The following is a 17,282-nucleotide window of genomic DNA, read 5'->3' on the forward strand; positions in this document are numbered from 1 at the left end:
TTTATTTGGGGGTCAAGGCAGGTGACCCAATACTTTTGACAATATAGTGTAGTTAAACCATCTTTCCCAATATGAAACAACTTTTCCATTTCATGATTTACATAGGCTGTTATTTATTCCATCTTATACATTTCAGCTACAGTATTCATCCATGAATCTATTCGGTTGTTAAGTCTGATGCCACAGGGCCAACAGCTTTTTTGTCAAGACATTTAGTAGTAGCAAAGATCATTAAGGGGCGGAGCAAGATACTTCATGAGAAGCCACTTCCTGGAACCCTAATCGCAAGGGGGGGGGGGGGGCAACTGTTCTATTGAAGTCTATGGACAGGACATAGATCAGAATTTCAAGTATATGCGAAGATCTCCGTTCTCTAGAGTTAGGAATGTGAATTTTGGGCACGGTTTCATGACCCTCAACCCCTTCTGACCACTTCAGGTACATTTTTAGCATTTTTGAGCATTCCAGTCTGGAGAAAATCGACTTTATGTCAGGTGTGCCCCTCTTGTTTATTCTGCTGATGTTGGCCGGTTGCTACGTACGCTCTATTTGAATTAAGGTAAAAATAATTAGCTATGAAATAGAAAAGAAAAGACAACCTGATGAAGCATTGTAAAATATTAGGCTACATCCATGGATATAGTCTAATTGGTGACAGTGAATCTCGTTACAGTATCTTGAAACTTTCATGATTTGCAGTAAACATGGAAGATTGTGTGTCTTTTTCCATACAACTATGTATTAAGAGTAATGCAACAGTTACTTATCATTTTGAGCAGTTGTATCAATTGATAGTTAGATCATTGTAAGGAAATGAATAGACACTAATTTGAAATGTAATGTGTGAATTGCTTTTTGAAATAGTTGTGCACCAGTGCACAAAGCAAGGTCCATAAAGGCATGGATGACAGAGTTTGGTGTGGATGAACTTGACTGGCCTGCATAGAGTCCTGACCTCAACCCAATAGAAAACCTTTGGGATGAATTGGAGCGGATCCTGAGAGCCAGTCGCCTCATCCAACATCAGTGTGTGACCTCACAAATGTGCTTCTGAAAGAATGGGGGAAAATCCCATAAACACACTCCTAAACCTTTTGGAAAGTCTTCCCAGAAGAGTTGTGGCTGTTATATAGCTGCAAAGAGTGGCTGCCCACTAAAAGTGAGCTTCACTTTTGAGTTACATTTATGTAGCCTATGAAATATGTACATAGGATGACAATTTACATTTCATTCGTACTGCGGTTGGGCCTCCGCATTCATGTTTCACACCCCAAACAGTTGGTGGCAGTAATGCACCAAGTTGGTATGTCGGTAAGAAATTTTGAAAGAAGAAGGAAACATTGCCTGATCCAACAACGCTCATTCTGATTGGAAGCGCGTCCTCACCACATAACCACTCCTTCCAACCGCCTCCAACAGAGGACAGGGTCAACATGGCGTCTCTGAGGTGCTTTCTTCGTTCGGGGAAGGTAAGTACTAAGAATATAATTTTATGTCAACAAACAACTGTCCGTCGACAAACAACCGACCTATATGTAATGTTATATTTTGTTATGTTTATTTTGATGTGGTTCAGAATGCTGTGTCGGTGGTCTTACGAAGAGAGATACACAGGACGTCGCCGGCCTCTTTGCAGGTTTGACAATGCGATGCTCTAACCTTCAGCAGAGTTGTCAGCTGATGAAGCTTTTCATTTGACGTTAACGTCACTGTGTTAGTAAATGTTTGCTTACGTTTACCTACTCTTAAACGCTTTGTCATCTTTCCCTTGTGCTCCTCCTCGATTAAAATTAGTTATCGTTACTCCTCCCTAAGCTGCTTAACTTGTATATTCAGCATGCTAACGTATGTGCTACCTGCTAATTTATACCAGAGAGGGTTAAAGCGGGTCAGTAATCAAGAATCTTTGTTTACACTGTGATGTGTTGCCTTTCCCCAAGTAATTACTGAAGCCAACTTGAGTCACTTTCTGTTTATTTGAACAGCTTTCGAAAATAAATCTAAGTGTCCCTGGGTTGCTCCTGTGCTCATGTGTAGCCTATTAAATTAGAAAATTCAATGACATAGTTAAGTTTATGGCTTGACCATTATATCTATGTCAGCTAATCTAAAGTGATATTCCCTAGGTAACTGTCCGAGATGCTCTCAACCAAGCCATGGACGAGGAGCTTGAGAGAGATGAAAAGGTGTTCTTACTGGGTGAAGAAGTGGCACAGTATGATGGTGCTTACAAGGTCAGTGAGCTCTGGATAATTGAGGCTATAATCATGCCGCCCATTGCAATCACTCCTCTCATTCTACTGTTCAATAATGAATTGTATTATAGTAGAAGAGTTTTTATCAGTGATGTCCAGTTGTTTAGTAGACTTTTGGCTCCCAGCTTTTTAAGTGATTTCTGACCCCTAACTCTTTTTGTTACATTCAGCCAATTCATATCTCCTCACAGTATGCTATCGCACCATTCTGTCAGTGCTCAGTAGGGCACTGACATAGAAAAAAAGGTCTTTGTGTGCACATCCCTGGCTCCATGAATGGAAAACACAGTAGAGCAATTGTGTCCCCCAAACCATAGCAAAACTTTTTTGTATTGCTATGTATTACTTGATGACTTTCACTCTCAATGAAGTTTTAGTGTGATAATTGAACGGATTACTTTCAGAATTATATGATAGAAGAAAATCAGTATCACAAAACATATTGCCATTGTCAGTGGTCTCTATACGGAACTAATGGACCTCTGAACATTGGGAAGATGATGGAGAGCCGTATGAATACAGAGAGCAACAGACGTTAACACATACAACAGTCAACTCTGTGCATGGCAGTTGTCCCACAAGGGGTGGGATGAAAAAAAGTCTTCATATGATAACTGTGATATTCAGGTTATGTCTATTGTGGCACCAAACATTGACACATTTCTTTTCAGACTCAAGACAATTGAAAACTAATTTATTCACCCAACCATTCTCATTTCAGAGGACTACCCTCCACCTACTTGTCCAGGGTTGATTTGTATGCACTCTGTTGTGTATTGTTTAAGATCAATGGTCAAATTCTGTTAAACTGACATAGTTTAATAACAACATAGTGAACAATATATATAATTGCTGCTTTTGCTTTTGGAGTATTTTGTCTTCAGTTGCCCAGATATTGTGTCTTGTAATTTATTGAATATGGCAGAATTATTGTATCACGATGCATAATGTGGACGTGTCCTATATATGTCATGCTGCCTTAAACATCCTAAATTCTTTTTAATTGTGGGCAGGTGTTGATGCGGTTATGTTATTCTGCTTTCTAATATCCTTGCAAGGGAGTTCTGTCTCTTGTCGTCTTGCTAGGCCATCTAAAACAAATTTTTGAGCTGGTACTTTGATATCTGCAGGCAACTGTTTTCCGCTTCGGACAGACCCATAGTGTAGACATTGTTATTCTTATAACTGACTTATAATTACAGCTGGAAACAGCTGATTTTAGATGGAATATCCACATAGGTGTAAAAGGCCTATTTAAGTACCGTTTAGGCTCACCGTTTTGTATTTCATACAGTGAATAATGAACTTATTCTATCTGTTATTTTATTACATTTTTGGGCTATTTTAGGTAAGTAGAGGTCTTTGGAAGAAATATGGCGATAAACGCATCATTGATACACCTATTACTGAGGTAAGGTTTCTCTCTTTTGGATATATTAATGATTATCAAGAATTTATTAGATGTAACTGTTGAACAACTAAGTACAATATCTATGCTGTCTACACAGATGGGATTTGCTGGTATTGCTGTTGGTGCTGCAATGGTGAGTCCTTTTTTCTGTGTGGGGGTACATGGAGACCGAATTTAGTCTAGATATTACATTAGATAATGATGCACTAGTTTTTTCCAGTTGTAGTAATAATGACTCAGCATTCTGTTTGGGTGTTAAACACTTTTAAGAGTTGGGAGAATATATTTTTAAAAATGTTCTTGGTTATGTGAATACAAACTTAAATCTATTCAGGCTGGTCTCAGACCCATCTGCGAGTTCATGACCTTCAATTTCTCCATGCAAGCCATCGACCAAGTAATCAACTCTGCTGCCAAAACCTACTACATGTCTGCAGGACTGCAGCCTGTCCCAATTGTGTTTAGAGGCCCCAACGGTGCCTCAGCAGGTGTGGCAGCTCAGCACTCCCAGTGCTTTGCAGCCTGGTACGCTCATTGCCCTGGGTTGAAGGTGGTTAGCCCATGGAACGCCGAAGACGCCAAGGGCCTTCTTAAAGCAGCTATCCGAGATGATAACCCAGGTTGGAGGCTTGTATAAATGATGATACCATTCCTGTGAATCTCTCACTGTGATAACCTTGTAATAGTAGAAGCAGCTATGGCGGTAACAGACAAGCAGCAGTCTTAGTATTTTTGCTCTTTTTCAATCAGCATGGAAAATAGCCTCTGTTTAATAGACATTATTTTATCTTGTAGTGGTGTTCCTTGAGAATGAGCTGATGTATGGTGTGGCTTTTGAAATGTCAGAAGATACCCTGTCCAAGGATTTCACCGTACCTATTGGAAAGGCCAAAGTTGAAAGACAAGGTAGGTGCCCTAAACAGAATCCAGAAATAAGACATAATGCACCACTCCAACATGTGCGTTAAAAAAACATGGTCACTAGACATTCAAATCTGTAGTTGAATATATCATTGCACAGAATTGGGAGAATTTGTTAAACTCAAAATGCAGCATATAAATGTGGCAATACTTACCTCTTTTTTCTGATCTGAAAATCCTCTTCTACCCAAAAAGAAAATCCAACTGCAAACGTCTCCAAGATGCAAACAATTAATTAACGCCTTATTAATTAACAGACAACAAACCCAAACTGAACAAGCCCCCAATTTATAGGCAAGTAATGCTTGTAACAAATATTTCGAGCGCAAACGTTTCACAACACTGCTCCGAAATGTGGTTCAAAATACCCATGTCATGTGACCATGGCTACAGTAAGTGACATTTCACCAGTTTCGACTGCAAGCTTATATTCCGGTGTGTTAAGTTGATCATGTAGACTACGGTTCAGTCATAGTCATGGTGGTGTACTGGTTGGCGCAACTGTGATTTTAGTGACGTACTCTTTGCCCCCTTGTAATATGTCCATATTTTGTTTTGCACAGGTAATCACATCACTCTTGTGGCACATTCCCGTATGGTTGGCCATTGTCTTGATGCTGCAGCAGTCCTGGCGAAAGAGGGTGTTGAGTGTGAGGTGAGACTTTTTGCTTGTCATTAGTAACATTATGACCCAAAAGGAACATTTACACCAAGTTAAGAAAAAGGAGTCTGAACTTCCTGAATGCACTTTATGTTGACATGACACCAAGATGATGACTGCAATACAATACCATGCCTAAATGTCTCGATACCAATACTAAAACACTGCAAAAACACTGCCAGGCAAAATCCGTCAAGTTTTGGAAATATTGCTGTCTACTCCAGTCAGATAAGAGGATACATACAGCTCTCTACTGTATGCATGCAATAACCCATGTATCTGCTTACAAAGATTACAGTGTCTCATTTTATATAGTTATTTTTACATAAATACACAAGTCACAGCATGTAAATCAGAACATTCTGGTGTTAGAAAGTCTATTTTGTCACTTCAGAGAGCCACAGACTAACTGGTGTAACCCACTTTCAGTGAATTACGCTTAGCTAGGCTAACAGTGGGAGTGTCAGGCTGGGTTATTGCACACACAGAGAAGAGAAGGGTATGTATCCGCTTATCTATCTGGGGTAGATGGCATACGAGCCGAATTTTCCATAAAGTGAAATCAATATTTTGTCCTAGATGTCAACTGCTCAAAAAAAGCTCTGCGATTCATTTAAGTGACTTTGTTGTTTTGTGTGCTTTACCGGTCATGAATTATGCGCCCAGGTCATAAATCTGCGTACCATCAGACCCCTGGATGTGGAGACCATTGAAGCCAGTGTGATGAAAACAAATCACCTCGTGACTGTTGAGGGTGGCTGGCCCCAATTTGGTGTTGGTGCAGAGATTTGTGCCAGAATCATGGAGGGTGAGTATTTGTGCTGCCTGATTTGAGAGAAAAACCATGCTTGGTACTAAAGATGTTATGGTACCCCTCTGAATTATAGTGATTTGTATTTTTTTTCTCATGGCTTCCAGGTCCAGCTTTCAACTATTTGGATGCCCCAGCTGTGAGAGTAACAGGAGTTGATATCCCAATGCCCTATGCCAAAATTTTGGAAGACAATAGTGTACCTCAGATTAAGGATATCATTTTTTCTGTCAAGAAGACATTAAATGTTTAACTTCTCAGATGTCATTCACACTCTATCAATATAGCTCACCTGGACCCTAATCCCTTGTCTACAAACTTACATTTATATACATGAGTAGCAGCCGTGAACATCCCAGAGAGACTCCTAGTCTAGGACTCCATAGTCCCATCCCCGTTACATTATTAGCAGTCTTTGTATGGGTTTGTTTTTCCTTCATCAACTGATCAGAATCCTTAAACAGTTTTGGGGAAGAGGGAATATTTATTATGGTTGTCAAAGAAGTAAATTGTGTATTATGATATTGTAAATTCCATTGTAATCAACAATAAACAAAATTGAATTCCACATGAAATGATAAAATGCATGTTTGTCTTGACAGTTGAATGATATTTGATATTGGAATATTAGCTAATAACACATTGGGCTCTATTCTCAGGATCAAATGCGCATTGTCACAAGTCAAACGCGCAAGTTTCTTTGGGGGCGGTCTGAACGCAAAAGGCTATAATGACTGCGTGAAAAGAGAACATTGCGCTCGGCGCACAGTCAAAAGGGGTTGTTTTAATTTAGTTAATTAGTGGTGGGTGTCTTTTGGGCGTAGCATGCAGTAAGTAAACCAATCCGATTTCACACTCTCATTCCCTTTACAGTTTTTCTCAAATGCTAAAACACATTTCACAAACGTTTCCTCCATGTTCCCCAATGTCTAAACACAATACCCTATTCTAAAGCTACATAAGTACAACCACACCTTCTCACTTCAAAACTCAAACTTTCACACCAAAAGAGCAGCTCGAAGCTTTCAAAAATGTAAACACTATACACATCATTACACACTTCAGCAAAACAATTGAAAACACAATGCTCAATTTGTTAGAATAAAGGTTCTTTGTTTCATAACCGCCAATGCATATTTTTAAAAAAAAAAAACTTTAGAGTAACTTTAGATCTCTGCAGAGGATTAGGCATTTGAAGAGTTCTTTTCCAAAACGCTACAGTATATCCACCATTTTACTAATGAATTTTCATAAATATATTTTTTACTGTAAATTTTGTTTCTCAAGTAACTTCAGTGAAACTGTATTGGGTTATGTTTAGTTACTGTAATTTATCTTTACTCAATAAAAATATTTTATTGATATTACCTGAAACACACAATTACTGTAAATACAGTAACATGTTTTGTTACAGTACAGTAATGTTTTCAAAAATGGATTTATAGCGTTTTGGAAAAGAGCTCTTCATTTATAGTTGTGAGTTTCATATGAAGAGCACAGAAAATTCTGCAAGTACACTACTGTAACACAACTCAGACAAAACAGAATCTGTTGCACACAACAGTACTCTTGAAAACATGATCAGGGTGTGAAGTTCTTTTACAGTATTTTCTTCATTCACACCACACACACACACACACACACCACAGTCACTGTGCGCATTAGCAACAAGTGTCTTCAATTATGAGTCGTTGTGTGTAATAAATGACACCAGGTGTGTTCATTGTGTTCAGTTATTGGTGACTGTGGCAAGCATTTTGCATCACATGAGCTTTCATTTGAGAATATGTTTTGCAACATGTGTTTTAGCAAGGAAAAATGTGCTTAGATTTATGAGAACGGAGGATTGTGTTTTGTGAATTGTGTCTTCATGTGAAATGTGTTTATGGTATTGAAAAATTGTGGCTAGATTTAGTAAATGTGTTTAGACAACTGGTCATTTGGTTTAGAGGATCGGCTTTTGTGTTTTAGCATTTGAGAAAAACTGTAAACATTGTTCCATGGCCTGTTGGTATTATCATGGCGGAATTACCTGGGCGTCAGGAAAGATTTACTCCAGAAGAGACCGATTTGCTCATGCGTGAGGTAAAGGTACGGGAGCAAGCAATCTTTAGAGATGGAAGGAATACTCCCAAACCCTTGCTTGTCAAGCAGATGTGGGAGAAAATGTCTGGCATTGTATCTTCATCTTTTGGCAAAAAGAGGACTGCCGAGCAGTGTCGCAAAAGATACAATGTTAGAAGAAGGGGGAAACAAAAGCTCTCCTGCCAAAGAAGCCAGAAAAAACGGTAGGTGGAGGGCCAGACGACGTTGAGCTGACTGCGGTGGACATCGCCGCATCTACACTTGCCACCGAAAGTGTTACTGATTGACGTAAGGTACAGAAGGAGAGCTCGTGCCCACACTAAGCTCGTGCATGAGCTGAGAGTGGAACAGCCACCAATCAGCATGAGGAGAAACGGCACCGGACATGATGTATTTCTGGAAAATGGAGACGAGGAAGTGCCTTGCTAATCGGCGAAGCTAATGAGTCAAATCAAAGATTGTATAGTTACTAAGATGAATCATAAAGGGGGTTTTCAATGGAATTAAATGGTGTCCACTTCCGCCTCCTATCTGGCCGTGATCAGTGACGAGTAATCGGTTTAGACCAGTGTAGAAGCAGCAGAAGCAGTGTGCCGTTGATAATAGGTGGCCTGCGCAATTAGCGGAGACAGGTCAGGTCAGGAGGGACAGGTCGTGAACAAAGTTATTTTTCTATGTATTTATCACGCTGGAAAATACGATTTCAATGTGGGAATGTTAGAAAGACGTGTGCCTTGTAGAATATGGGTTCGTTACTTGCATTGCTGAATGTAGGGCTAAGGGAATGGTCATAATCCGAGATAAGGTTTATTTCTCCCGTTTGCCTCTTAAATGGGAGTGGCACTACGTCACAGGGAAACCGGAATTGACCCTCATATGAGTCGTCTCGCTTTATAAACCGTCTCTGGTCAAATCCTGACCCCTTGAGTGGCGCACTTACTTTCTGCATCCATATTAGTGACTGGCGAGCTTTGCACCGGATCACACCTCTTTTCTTCCCTGACACGCCTGTTATAGGGTGCGATATCATCTCCTAGAAAACGTACATTTGCGCCGGAAAAAAGAAGGATGCACTCACAAAGAATAGTAATGATAGGTTGCGCAAGTCGCGAAAGCTCACTGCGCCGCCTGCATGATAGGGCACATAGTGAGAAAACCGTTTGGATGGCTCACCTGATATGTAGAGCTGTAGTCAAGACCAGTGGGGTATTTCAGAAAGTGGGGGTTACCGTCTTAATTGGGTACAGTGGGTACAAGTATTTACAGTGCTTCACTTAAAACTCCTCTCCTCTTAAAATTGATTCAAATATTTTTTTCCCCTCATCAATCTACACACTCTACAAAAAAGCAGGTTTTAGGAGTGTTTTGTAAATGTATACAAAACAAAAGACAATATTCCATTTACATTAAACATTCCTTTGTTATGACGCTTGCAATTGAGCTTTGGTGCATCCTACTCCCCAGAGTAAGCGGTAACATTTCATGTGTGTCTGAGGTGCCTTGAAGATATTACGGTGAGGAATCATCCAAAGGTAAATTACCCAATTTCCCCCCTTTTCTCTTCCCCCCTCTTGCATATAGTGACTAGATTGTTCTAACCATTGCATGATTTGTTGGGTTGTTTAGGCGTTTTATTTTCTCCCAGGAACATGTGGCTATGGAGTGATTTTTGTCTCAATATTATTTAAATATATATAAAAGGATATATAAACCGCTCACAAAAAGTAAGGAAACTTGACTTTGGCCCATTATATCTCCCCTTTAGTAATACCAACCAGTAAAGTGTTTCATGTCATTTTTATCGTTGATTTGTCACCTTTACAATGAGGTATAGCTTGTTAGCATAGGGCAATCATGGAATGAGCAACACAAGCAAACGTGTAAGTAGTGCCAACAAAAAAATGTGCCAAAATGGCCTGTTATGCTGTTGGAATTCACCTTTGTTACTTCAAGCATTGACGATTGCACTCTCCCACAGTGTGACGGCCGGCGCCGCGGCCGCACATGAGAGTGCTACAACAAGTGGCGAGTGCCGCAACTTCCATACATTCACCATCCCTCACGCATACATGTCACTATACTGATAAGTAACATTATTTTTCTTTCATGCATACATTCCACTACACTGATAACTCGCGTTAGCTTCTGTTCGTTCATATTGATAATATTTACTTTATATCGTCATAAATCACAACACGTTTATCTTCGTTAAGGATTTGTTACTTTATTTAACATTTCACATGTTGGTTACGTTTCACAGCTACAGGGCTGAGTGCAGGCAGTCTTGTTTCTGTTTTTCCGTTACTTACATTTTCTGTTTCGCAAGCGACCGTGACTGTGAGGAGAAACATCAAGACACTTCCTGGTTCCGGTAAAGGACCCGAGGTTCGGCAGATGTGCCGTTAAGAGTCCTTTGGCTGCAACCACCAGTCGTGTGACGTCAGGGGGAGAGGAAGATCTTATGTTTCGTTTAGTCATTACGTTTATGCTTTGTTTGTTATTTATATTAATTTACAGTAACAGTTAATATTAGTTTCTCACTTTGGTTATTAGTTTAAACTGGCCTCGTCTTTGTATTTGCCCTCCTGTCGAATTGTCCAATTGTATGTTAATGTGGTTTACCCTCTTGTATCTTATTGGTACGATCTGTCAGTATATATGCTCCCCTCATGTCTCAGTTTGGTTAGGTCAGTGTTTGCATTCAGTTCTGTATTCCTTAAGTTCTGTTTATTTGACCTCAGTTTAGTTGAGACTTTATTTTGTTAGTCTATTGTTTATTTAATCATTTGCTTATGGCATGGATTTTGGTTATTTTTGTAAAATAAATACTTTTTCTTAAGTTATTCCTGCGTCCCTGTTGCCGTACTGCCTGGTCCCTTACACACAGAAATGAGGAAAACAAAACATGTTAGGCATACATTTGTTCATTTTATACTCTGTGTCAGGGTCCTCAGTAGCGTGTAGAGCTCCAACGCGGTGCCCGCGGGCACCAGGTAGCCCGCGAGACGCATATGAGGCGCCCACAGCGCACCTTCTAAAAATAGCCCACAAGTTGTCTGCAGATCACGCTCTAAAAACATCCTCCGTTGTGACGTTTTTAATCATTTAAACCATTTTAAGAATGTATGTAGACAACAATCTGTAGCCTTAACTACATTAACATTAACTTGATATTGATGGTGATACCTTAAGTTGTAGGCCTAGTTGGTTAACTTTTAGCCTTTGGCTCAGAATGCCTTTCCCATTCAATCGACAACGGAAGTGGAGCGCAAATATGCTGCTCGCACACATGCAGAAAAAACAAGCTCGCTCGTCTGGTGTAGCAAATGGAAGCATGTCTTTGCTAAAGTTCTGTGCCCATTCCGTGTTTGTCCCATACGCTTCTGTATTTCTAAAGGCCTTCACAGATCACAAAATTAATTGTCTCCACTGGTTACACTTAGGAAATTATAGTAGATCAGTAGATAGGAGGGAAAAGGCCATTTACTGTATGTTTTAAGCTATCTCATGGTAATGGTAAATGGACTGAGTTTGGGGTTCAGTGTCTTGCTCAACGACACTTTGGTACGGACAGTGAGCATGCAGGGCTCAAACCACTCTGTGCCACTACTGCCCCTCAGGTCAATAAGTGCCCGTGAGCATCTTGTCCATATCCAGTAATTCTGAATTAAATGATCTTTTTACAGGATCTACATTTTGGAAACAAAGTGCGAGAAAGATCTATGCCGTGAAGGAGGAAGATTTGAGGCAGCCCAAGAGACGAAGAACAAGGTACTTTCATAGAAGTTCTTAGTGTGCTTTAGTCTGGCTATCACCATACTTAGTTCAGTCTTTTAAGATTAACATTAGTATGGGGAATCTGCGCTTTATTTCTACTGCACAAGAGGCTTGCTCTCTCGGAGGAGGGGCGGAACTATTAAGCTCTATTGACATCATTTAAATGACTCCGTACTCTTGGATAGTCCTTCAACCAATCAGACCAACGATTCGGTGTGTCTTTTGGATAAGCTAGTTTGTTATTGGAGCCAAAGATTGTGGACAAGAAGCAGGGGAGATAGATGTGCAGGTGTCCAGTCTGAGCTGTCAGGTGAAATCCAAATTTGCCGGCAGGTCTCACCTAGCCTACAGTAAGTGTGCTTTGCAGAGGCAAATAATACTATTGAAGTCCCTCTGTGTAAAGACAGCCATGAGACCAAGATAGAGCCAAAATGATAGATGTCAATTGTCATTTATAGCTGTATTGCTGAGAGGCTTGTATTACGTACGTTTTCTACACTTTTTTTTTTTAACGGATGACACTGTTTTGACCTATCGTTTTGTGTTGTTTGCTCTGTCTGCTTTTCAGTCGCCATGAAGATACAGGCCTTGATGAGGTGAAGTGTCAAATTGAGGAAGTTGTTCTAGCATCCCAGGGCCTTGGAGAAGTACTGGAAAAGATCAACAAGCTGGTGGATTCCGTGGGCACCGATTGTAGGACCTTACTGTACCTGACGTCAGCCCAGGTTGATGCCGTTAAACACGCATTTGCGTGTATCATTTGTACAAGTAAGGTTTAATAAGGCTTTATTCTGAAATTAATAAGTGTCTACAAGTCCTTCTTTATTGTAACACACTGATTCACTAGGTGCAACACCCAACTGGGTCTGTGTAGACACTAATTACATTCAGAATAGTGGCAGGTTCAAACACACATGGCTCCACAGGAAACTAACAAGCCTTCCTAGAGCCTTTTTGGGCACCTAGCGCATGTCATACATTTACATCAACCATTGGATAGTTTGAAATACAGTGAAACAGCTGATGTGAGATCCCTCCATCCCATCAGACAGTATTATATATTTTAAATATTGTTTCCATTATTTCAGATCCAGTCAAAGACCCATACGTCTCAACCTGCTGCAACAGCATCATTGGCTGTGCTGTTTGTATCGACAGACTACAACAAACCACCACATCCTGCCCTAAATGCAGGGCAGAACATTTCTACCCGCACAAGCTCGGTGGCCTGGCTGAAGCCATGTCGGCTCTGGGGGATTTATTGGAGTAATGAATGAATGAATACATATACATTCATATATATGCGTATGAATAGATTTTCTAAAGTACAGTGTTACATTTGCCAAGTCAGTTTAACTGGTTCAACTTTAACATACAGTACTACTGTAGGCAGGGGGTCAGGATTTGGAGGGTTAGCTTCAGCCAGTTAGCATGTCATTTGGCCGCCGACATCTTTGAAAAAATGGCGTTCCATGGTTGTACCATATCCGGCACCAGCGCATGCACGAGACAGCTCATGCACGAGCTGTCTCAGCTCATGCACGAGTTTCGATTTCGGCACGAGCGTCCTCGCGCGTCCATGTTGATAACGCATTCTAGAAGACATAAATAAAATGACTGACGACTAGGATTAAGTTACCGATACTTGATGCCTGTGCATTATCATTATACCAGGCTTTGTGAATAAAAGGAAAAAGCAAATGTCGTTCTAATAGGTTACTATTATTTGCATTAGACTATGTATGAGTTGGCAAGGTATGATAAGACATTCTAGGAAATGCGAAGAAATTCTCTAACTAAACCCAATTATTAACCTACTCGCTGTCGTGTAGGCTAGGCTATGAAAACTATTTTAAAACACTCAGCTGCAGACCTGTAGCCTAGTTCATAACAACGCAGCGTTGGGGGTCACAGCCTACAGTAGATAACGGCAAAAGTTTCCGACAGTGACAGCAGACTTAAAATGCATGCTGCTCGAAACATAACACATGGATGCGCGCTTCTACCGGTAAGCCTATAATATGCGTTGGCTTCATTTCGTCTGTCTGCAAATGTAGGTTTAAACTGCAAATTCACACTGGGTGCAGCACAAATAGCATATCTGGTATCCACACGTTTCTTACATCCCATGTCTACTTATTAAGAGTCATTTTCGTCGGGTAGACAGCCTATTGCGCACATAACATCCTAGGCTACAGTCACTTAAAAGCATTTACTGTGGGGATCATATTTATATGTATGCTAAGTGAATTCTTGCTCAATATTGACTCGCCATGTTTATTATATCATGACATATGAATATCACATTATAGGATTTCGAGACAAGGGGCAAACTTCTCGACCACCATCCCAACTCAAATAATTAAATACATTTGCGCCTGTAACGATAGGAGCGCGTTCACGAACACCTTCTCTCACTCTCCAATCTTCATCAACGATGTACCTTATGTTGTCTCGTTGTAACGTGGAACCTAATTGGCTCATTCTAGCTGGTGATGGAAATAAACACCCATGGAACACCATTTTCTCAAAGATGGCTGCGGCCAATTTCAAACTTTTTTGGCTGAAGTAGCTAGCCTAGCATGGGCCATTGAAATGAATGGGGGCGGGACTTAGTCCCTCTCTCCAGTTCTTATAATACCTCCATGACTGTAGGTGACCTCAAAAAAGAGCTGTTTTTCTAAAGTACAGTGTTACATTTGCCAAGTCAGTTTAACTGGTTCAACTTTAACATACAGTACTACTGTAGGTGACCTCAAAAAAGAGCTGTTTCTGTTCTTTTAAACAGATGTTCATTTCTATCAGAGAAAGTGTTCCTAGAAATGTTATTACCGGTATGTATTGTTGATGCATACTGAACTTCTATTAAAGGAAAAAAAGAAAACAATCTATATATTTTTTACCTTTATTACAATTGTACAAATACAAAGAATTCTGGCCATACACTAACAGCTGGGTACACAGGTGTATTTATATCTGTCTTCGGGTAACTATAAGGTTGCACAATGCGTTTTGAAGCGGTATGTAGTTGGCATTTACAGCGTCATTAAACAACACCGAGACATCAGGGTATTGGTGTGCAAACATCTCCTCCACATGACATTTGTCCTCCTCAGATGGAAAAGGGTCATTTGCAAATTCAGATGCCCAAGTCAGCGAGGAACCCAACTCCGCTTCATACATATTGGCCACGATAGAGGCACTGGGAAGTAGCGCCTCTGTGATTTTGACAGGACAGCCACCTGCTACCAGGTCATTGGGTATCCCACGTCCTACATCAAGGAAAGAGAAAATGAAGGTGTATGGATTTGAGCAGGATTGACAAGGGCCAAACAGCAGCGCTCCTCATCCAATGACACATGGAGCTGATCTGATGACTGTGGGCCGCATATAGGTTACTGATGATGCTGTAGTCGTGTTCGGCAGTTTAGCATACCTGGTACTCTGTGGGCATTCCATGCTTGAATCATTCTGCATAAGCCTATCTCACTTAACGTGCGGGTAAGATTTGAGGTGCAGTATTTAGTTAAAGCATCCTCAATATCAATCTGTTCATGGTCCTGCAGCTGAATTAGCTGAATTAGGGCTTCTTTCAGTGGATAATTCACTCGTTGGTTCACCTCTGACCATATCCTCTCCACGCGATGATTCTGTTGATAGCAAAAATCACAGGGAGTATAACTATTAGTCATATAAGTCCCTAACTAATACATTTTCTGTGCCCCACCCCCAATCTGCATTTGCGTAATTTTACCATTGTAGATGCAGTTTGTCGGTATGGTGGGCCACTGGTGTTGTGTCTACGTCCTGATAACTTCTCTTGCATGTACAGGCACAGGTAAAACTCCCTGCCATGATCAACGCGGAGTTGATCCCACATCCCATAACGCATCACTGCAGATCTGGATTAAGGTGCAAATGAGGTTAATATGGCACTAGCGTGTAATTTTACTTACACTGCATATTAAAGCACTTTAACAAAACATTCGGCAAAATATTTTCCAAAATATGTCCCATGGTGAGTGTGAGTGTGTGTGAGAGAAAGAGAGAGAGAGAGAGAGTCACCTGTAGACTTCCTCATAGATGACCAGGTTGTTTTTAACAGGCATACTGGAATGAGCGACTATGTTACCACTGTATCCATCCATGGCTAGGACATGAGTCACGCCAAACATGACCAACTTTTCATTTTGGTCCATATGCAGTTTATGGCCCATGTAGCGGCCTTGATAGGGGATGGGGTTCAGATTTCATGCACCCTGTTTGATTGGACATTGTCACATGAATGTACAGTACACATAACATGACAAGCTATATTAAGAATATAGTGACATGAAAAAACAAAGAGAGCCAATACCTGACAGCGTTGCTCATAATACGGCCGATGGATGTTTTGCAGTACCTTCCCGACTCGACGTTCTGCCGCACGCACTCCCCCCGACGCCAGGTACCCAGTCATAAACTTGCGGCCGTACGATGGGCCTGTCTAGTGATGAGAAAATATGCCTGTGACGATCTGAGTCTAGGTCTGCTTCATCGCCAGACAAATAACGTGAAAGGTGCATAGCCTACCTCACGTATCGAGCCCAATACAGCTCTTTCCAACTCTGTATCGGTAACCAATCCTTTGCGTCTTAGGTTGTGTTTCTCACAGAATCTTCGAATACTCATCTCTGAGCACATCTTAACTCCATGTTGCTTCAATGTGGAAGACATTTCTGAATGCGTCTTGCCTGCTCCAAACAGCTCAGTGATGTACTTAGCGTGGATCTCGATGGCAGCCATGGTAGAACATCCACTGATTCATTCCAAATACTTAAAATATGCGCCAGCCACCATAGCTGCATAACTTCCGGGGCATAGAAACCAGACAGAATGAAATATCAACATTTAAATAGTCACAAGGACTGTTTTTGATTGGTGTATATTTGAAATAAACTTAAAATTAAATATTGTAAATATTGTATTGTAAAATTTTTGTCTGCCACTAAAACGGAATAATGAAATAACAAACAGTTTTTCCATTTTATTGTTTTTTCGTTCCTAATTGAAAATCGATTGAACGAATGGTACACGGACCCATACGCTCCTTTCTTTCTGAATATGGCATTTTTTTTTTTTTTTAAAGTATATTTTTTTGGCCTTTTTGCCTTTTATTATATAGGACAGTGAAGAGGTAGACAGGAAACAAGTGGGAGAGAGAGATGGGGTGGGACTGGGACATGACCGCAGGCCGGACTCGAACCTGGGTCCCCATGGGCACTCGGACCCGTAAATGGTACGGGCGCTGTAGCCTGCTGCGCCACAGCGCCCTCCTGAATATGGCATTTCTGATATATGGTGTTTCTTACATCATGGAAG

At 40.7% G+C, this 17,282-nt stretch overlaps 2 protein-coding genes across 2 annotated transcripts; one reads left to right on the plus strand and one right to left on the minus strand.

The window, feature by feature from the left end:
• Nucleotides 1-1,369: 1,369 nt before the first annotated feature.
• pdhb (pyruvate dehydrogenase E1 subunit beta) lies at nucleotides 1,370-6,627 on the plus strand. The gene is made up of 10 exons (XM_062544703.1): nucleotides 1,370-1,469; nucleotides 1,577-1,636; nucleotides 2,127-2,234; nucleotides 3,604-3,666; nucleotides 3,764-3,799; nucleotides 4,001-4,286; nucleotides 4,462-4,572; nucleotides 5,151-5,242; nucleotides 5,915-6,056; nucleotides 6,167-6,627. The coding sequence occupies exons 1-10, from the start codon at nucleotides 1,434-1,436 to the stop codon at nucleotides 6,310-6,312; spliced, it is 1,080 nt and encodes a 359-aa protein (XP_062400687.1). The 5' UTR covers nucleotides 1,370-1,433; the 3' UTR covers nucleotides 6,313-6,627.
• An 8,185-nt stretch (nucleotides 6,628-14,812) lies between these two features.
• Nucleotides 14,813-16,754, minus strand: LOC134092702 (uncharacterized). The gene is made up of 6 exons (XM_062545731.1): nucleotides 16,494-16,754; nucleotides 16,324-16,407; nucleotides 15,987-16,171; nucleotides 15,676-15,823; nucleotides 15,358-15,571; nucleotides 14,813-15,193 (listed from the first exon to the last, which is right to left on the minus strand). Exons 1-6 carry the CDS (start codon nucleotides 16,704-16,706, stop codon nucleotides 14,892-14,894), a joined length of 1,146 nt encoding a protein of 381 aa, XP_062401715.1. The 5' UTR covers nucleotides 16,707-16,754; the 3' UTR covers nucleotides 14,813-14,891.
• Nucleotides 16,755-17,282: the final 528 nt, after the last annotated feature.

Source organism: Sardina pilchardus, chromosome 9 (assembly GCF_963854185.1).
Source record: "Sardina pilchardus chromosome 9, fSarPil1.1, whole genome shotgun sequence".
Taxonomy (NCBI): domain Eukaryota; kingdom Metazoa; phylum Chordata; class Actinopteri; order Clupeiformes; family Clupeidae; genus Sardina; species Sardina pilchardus.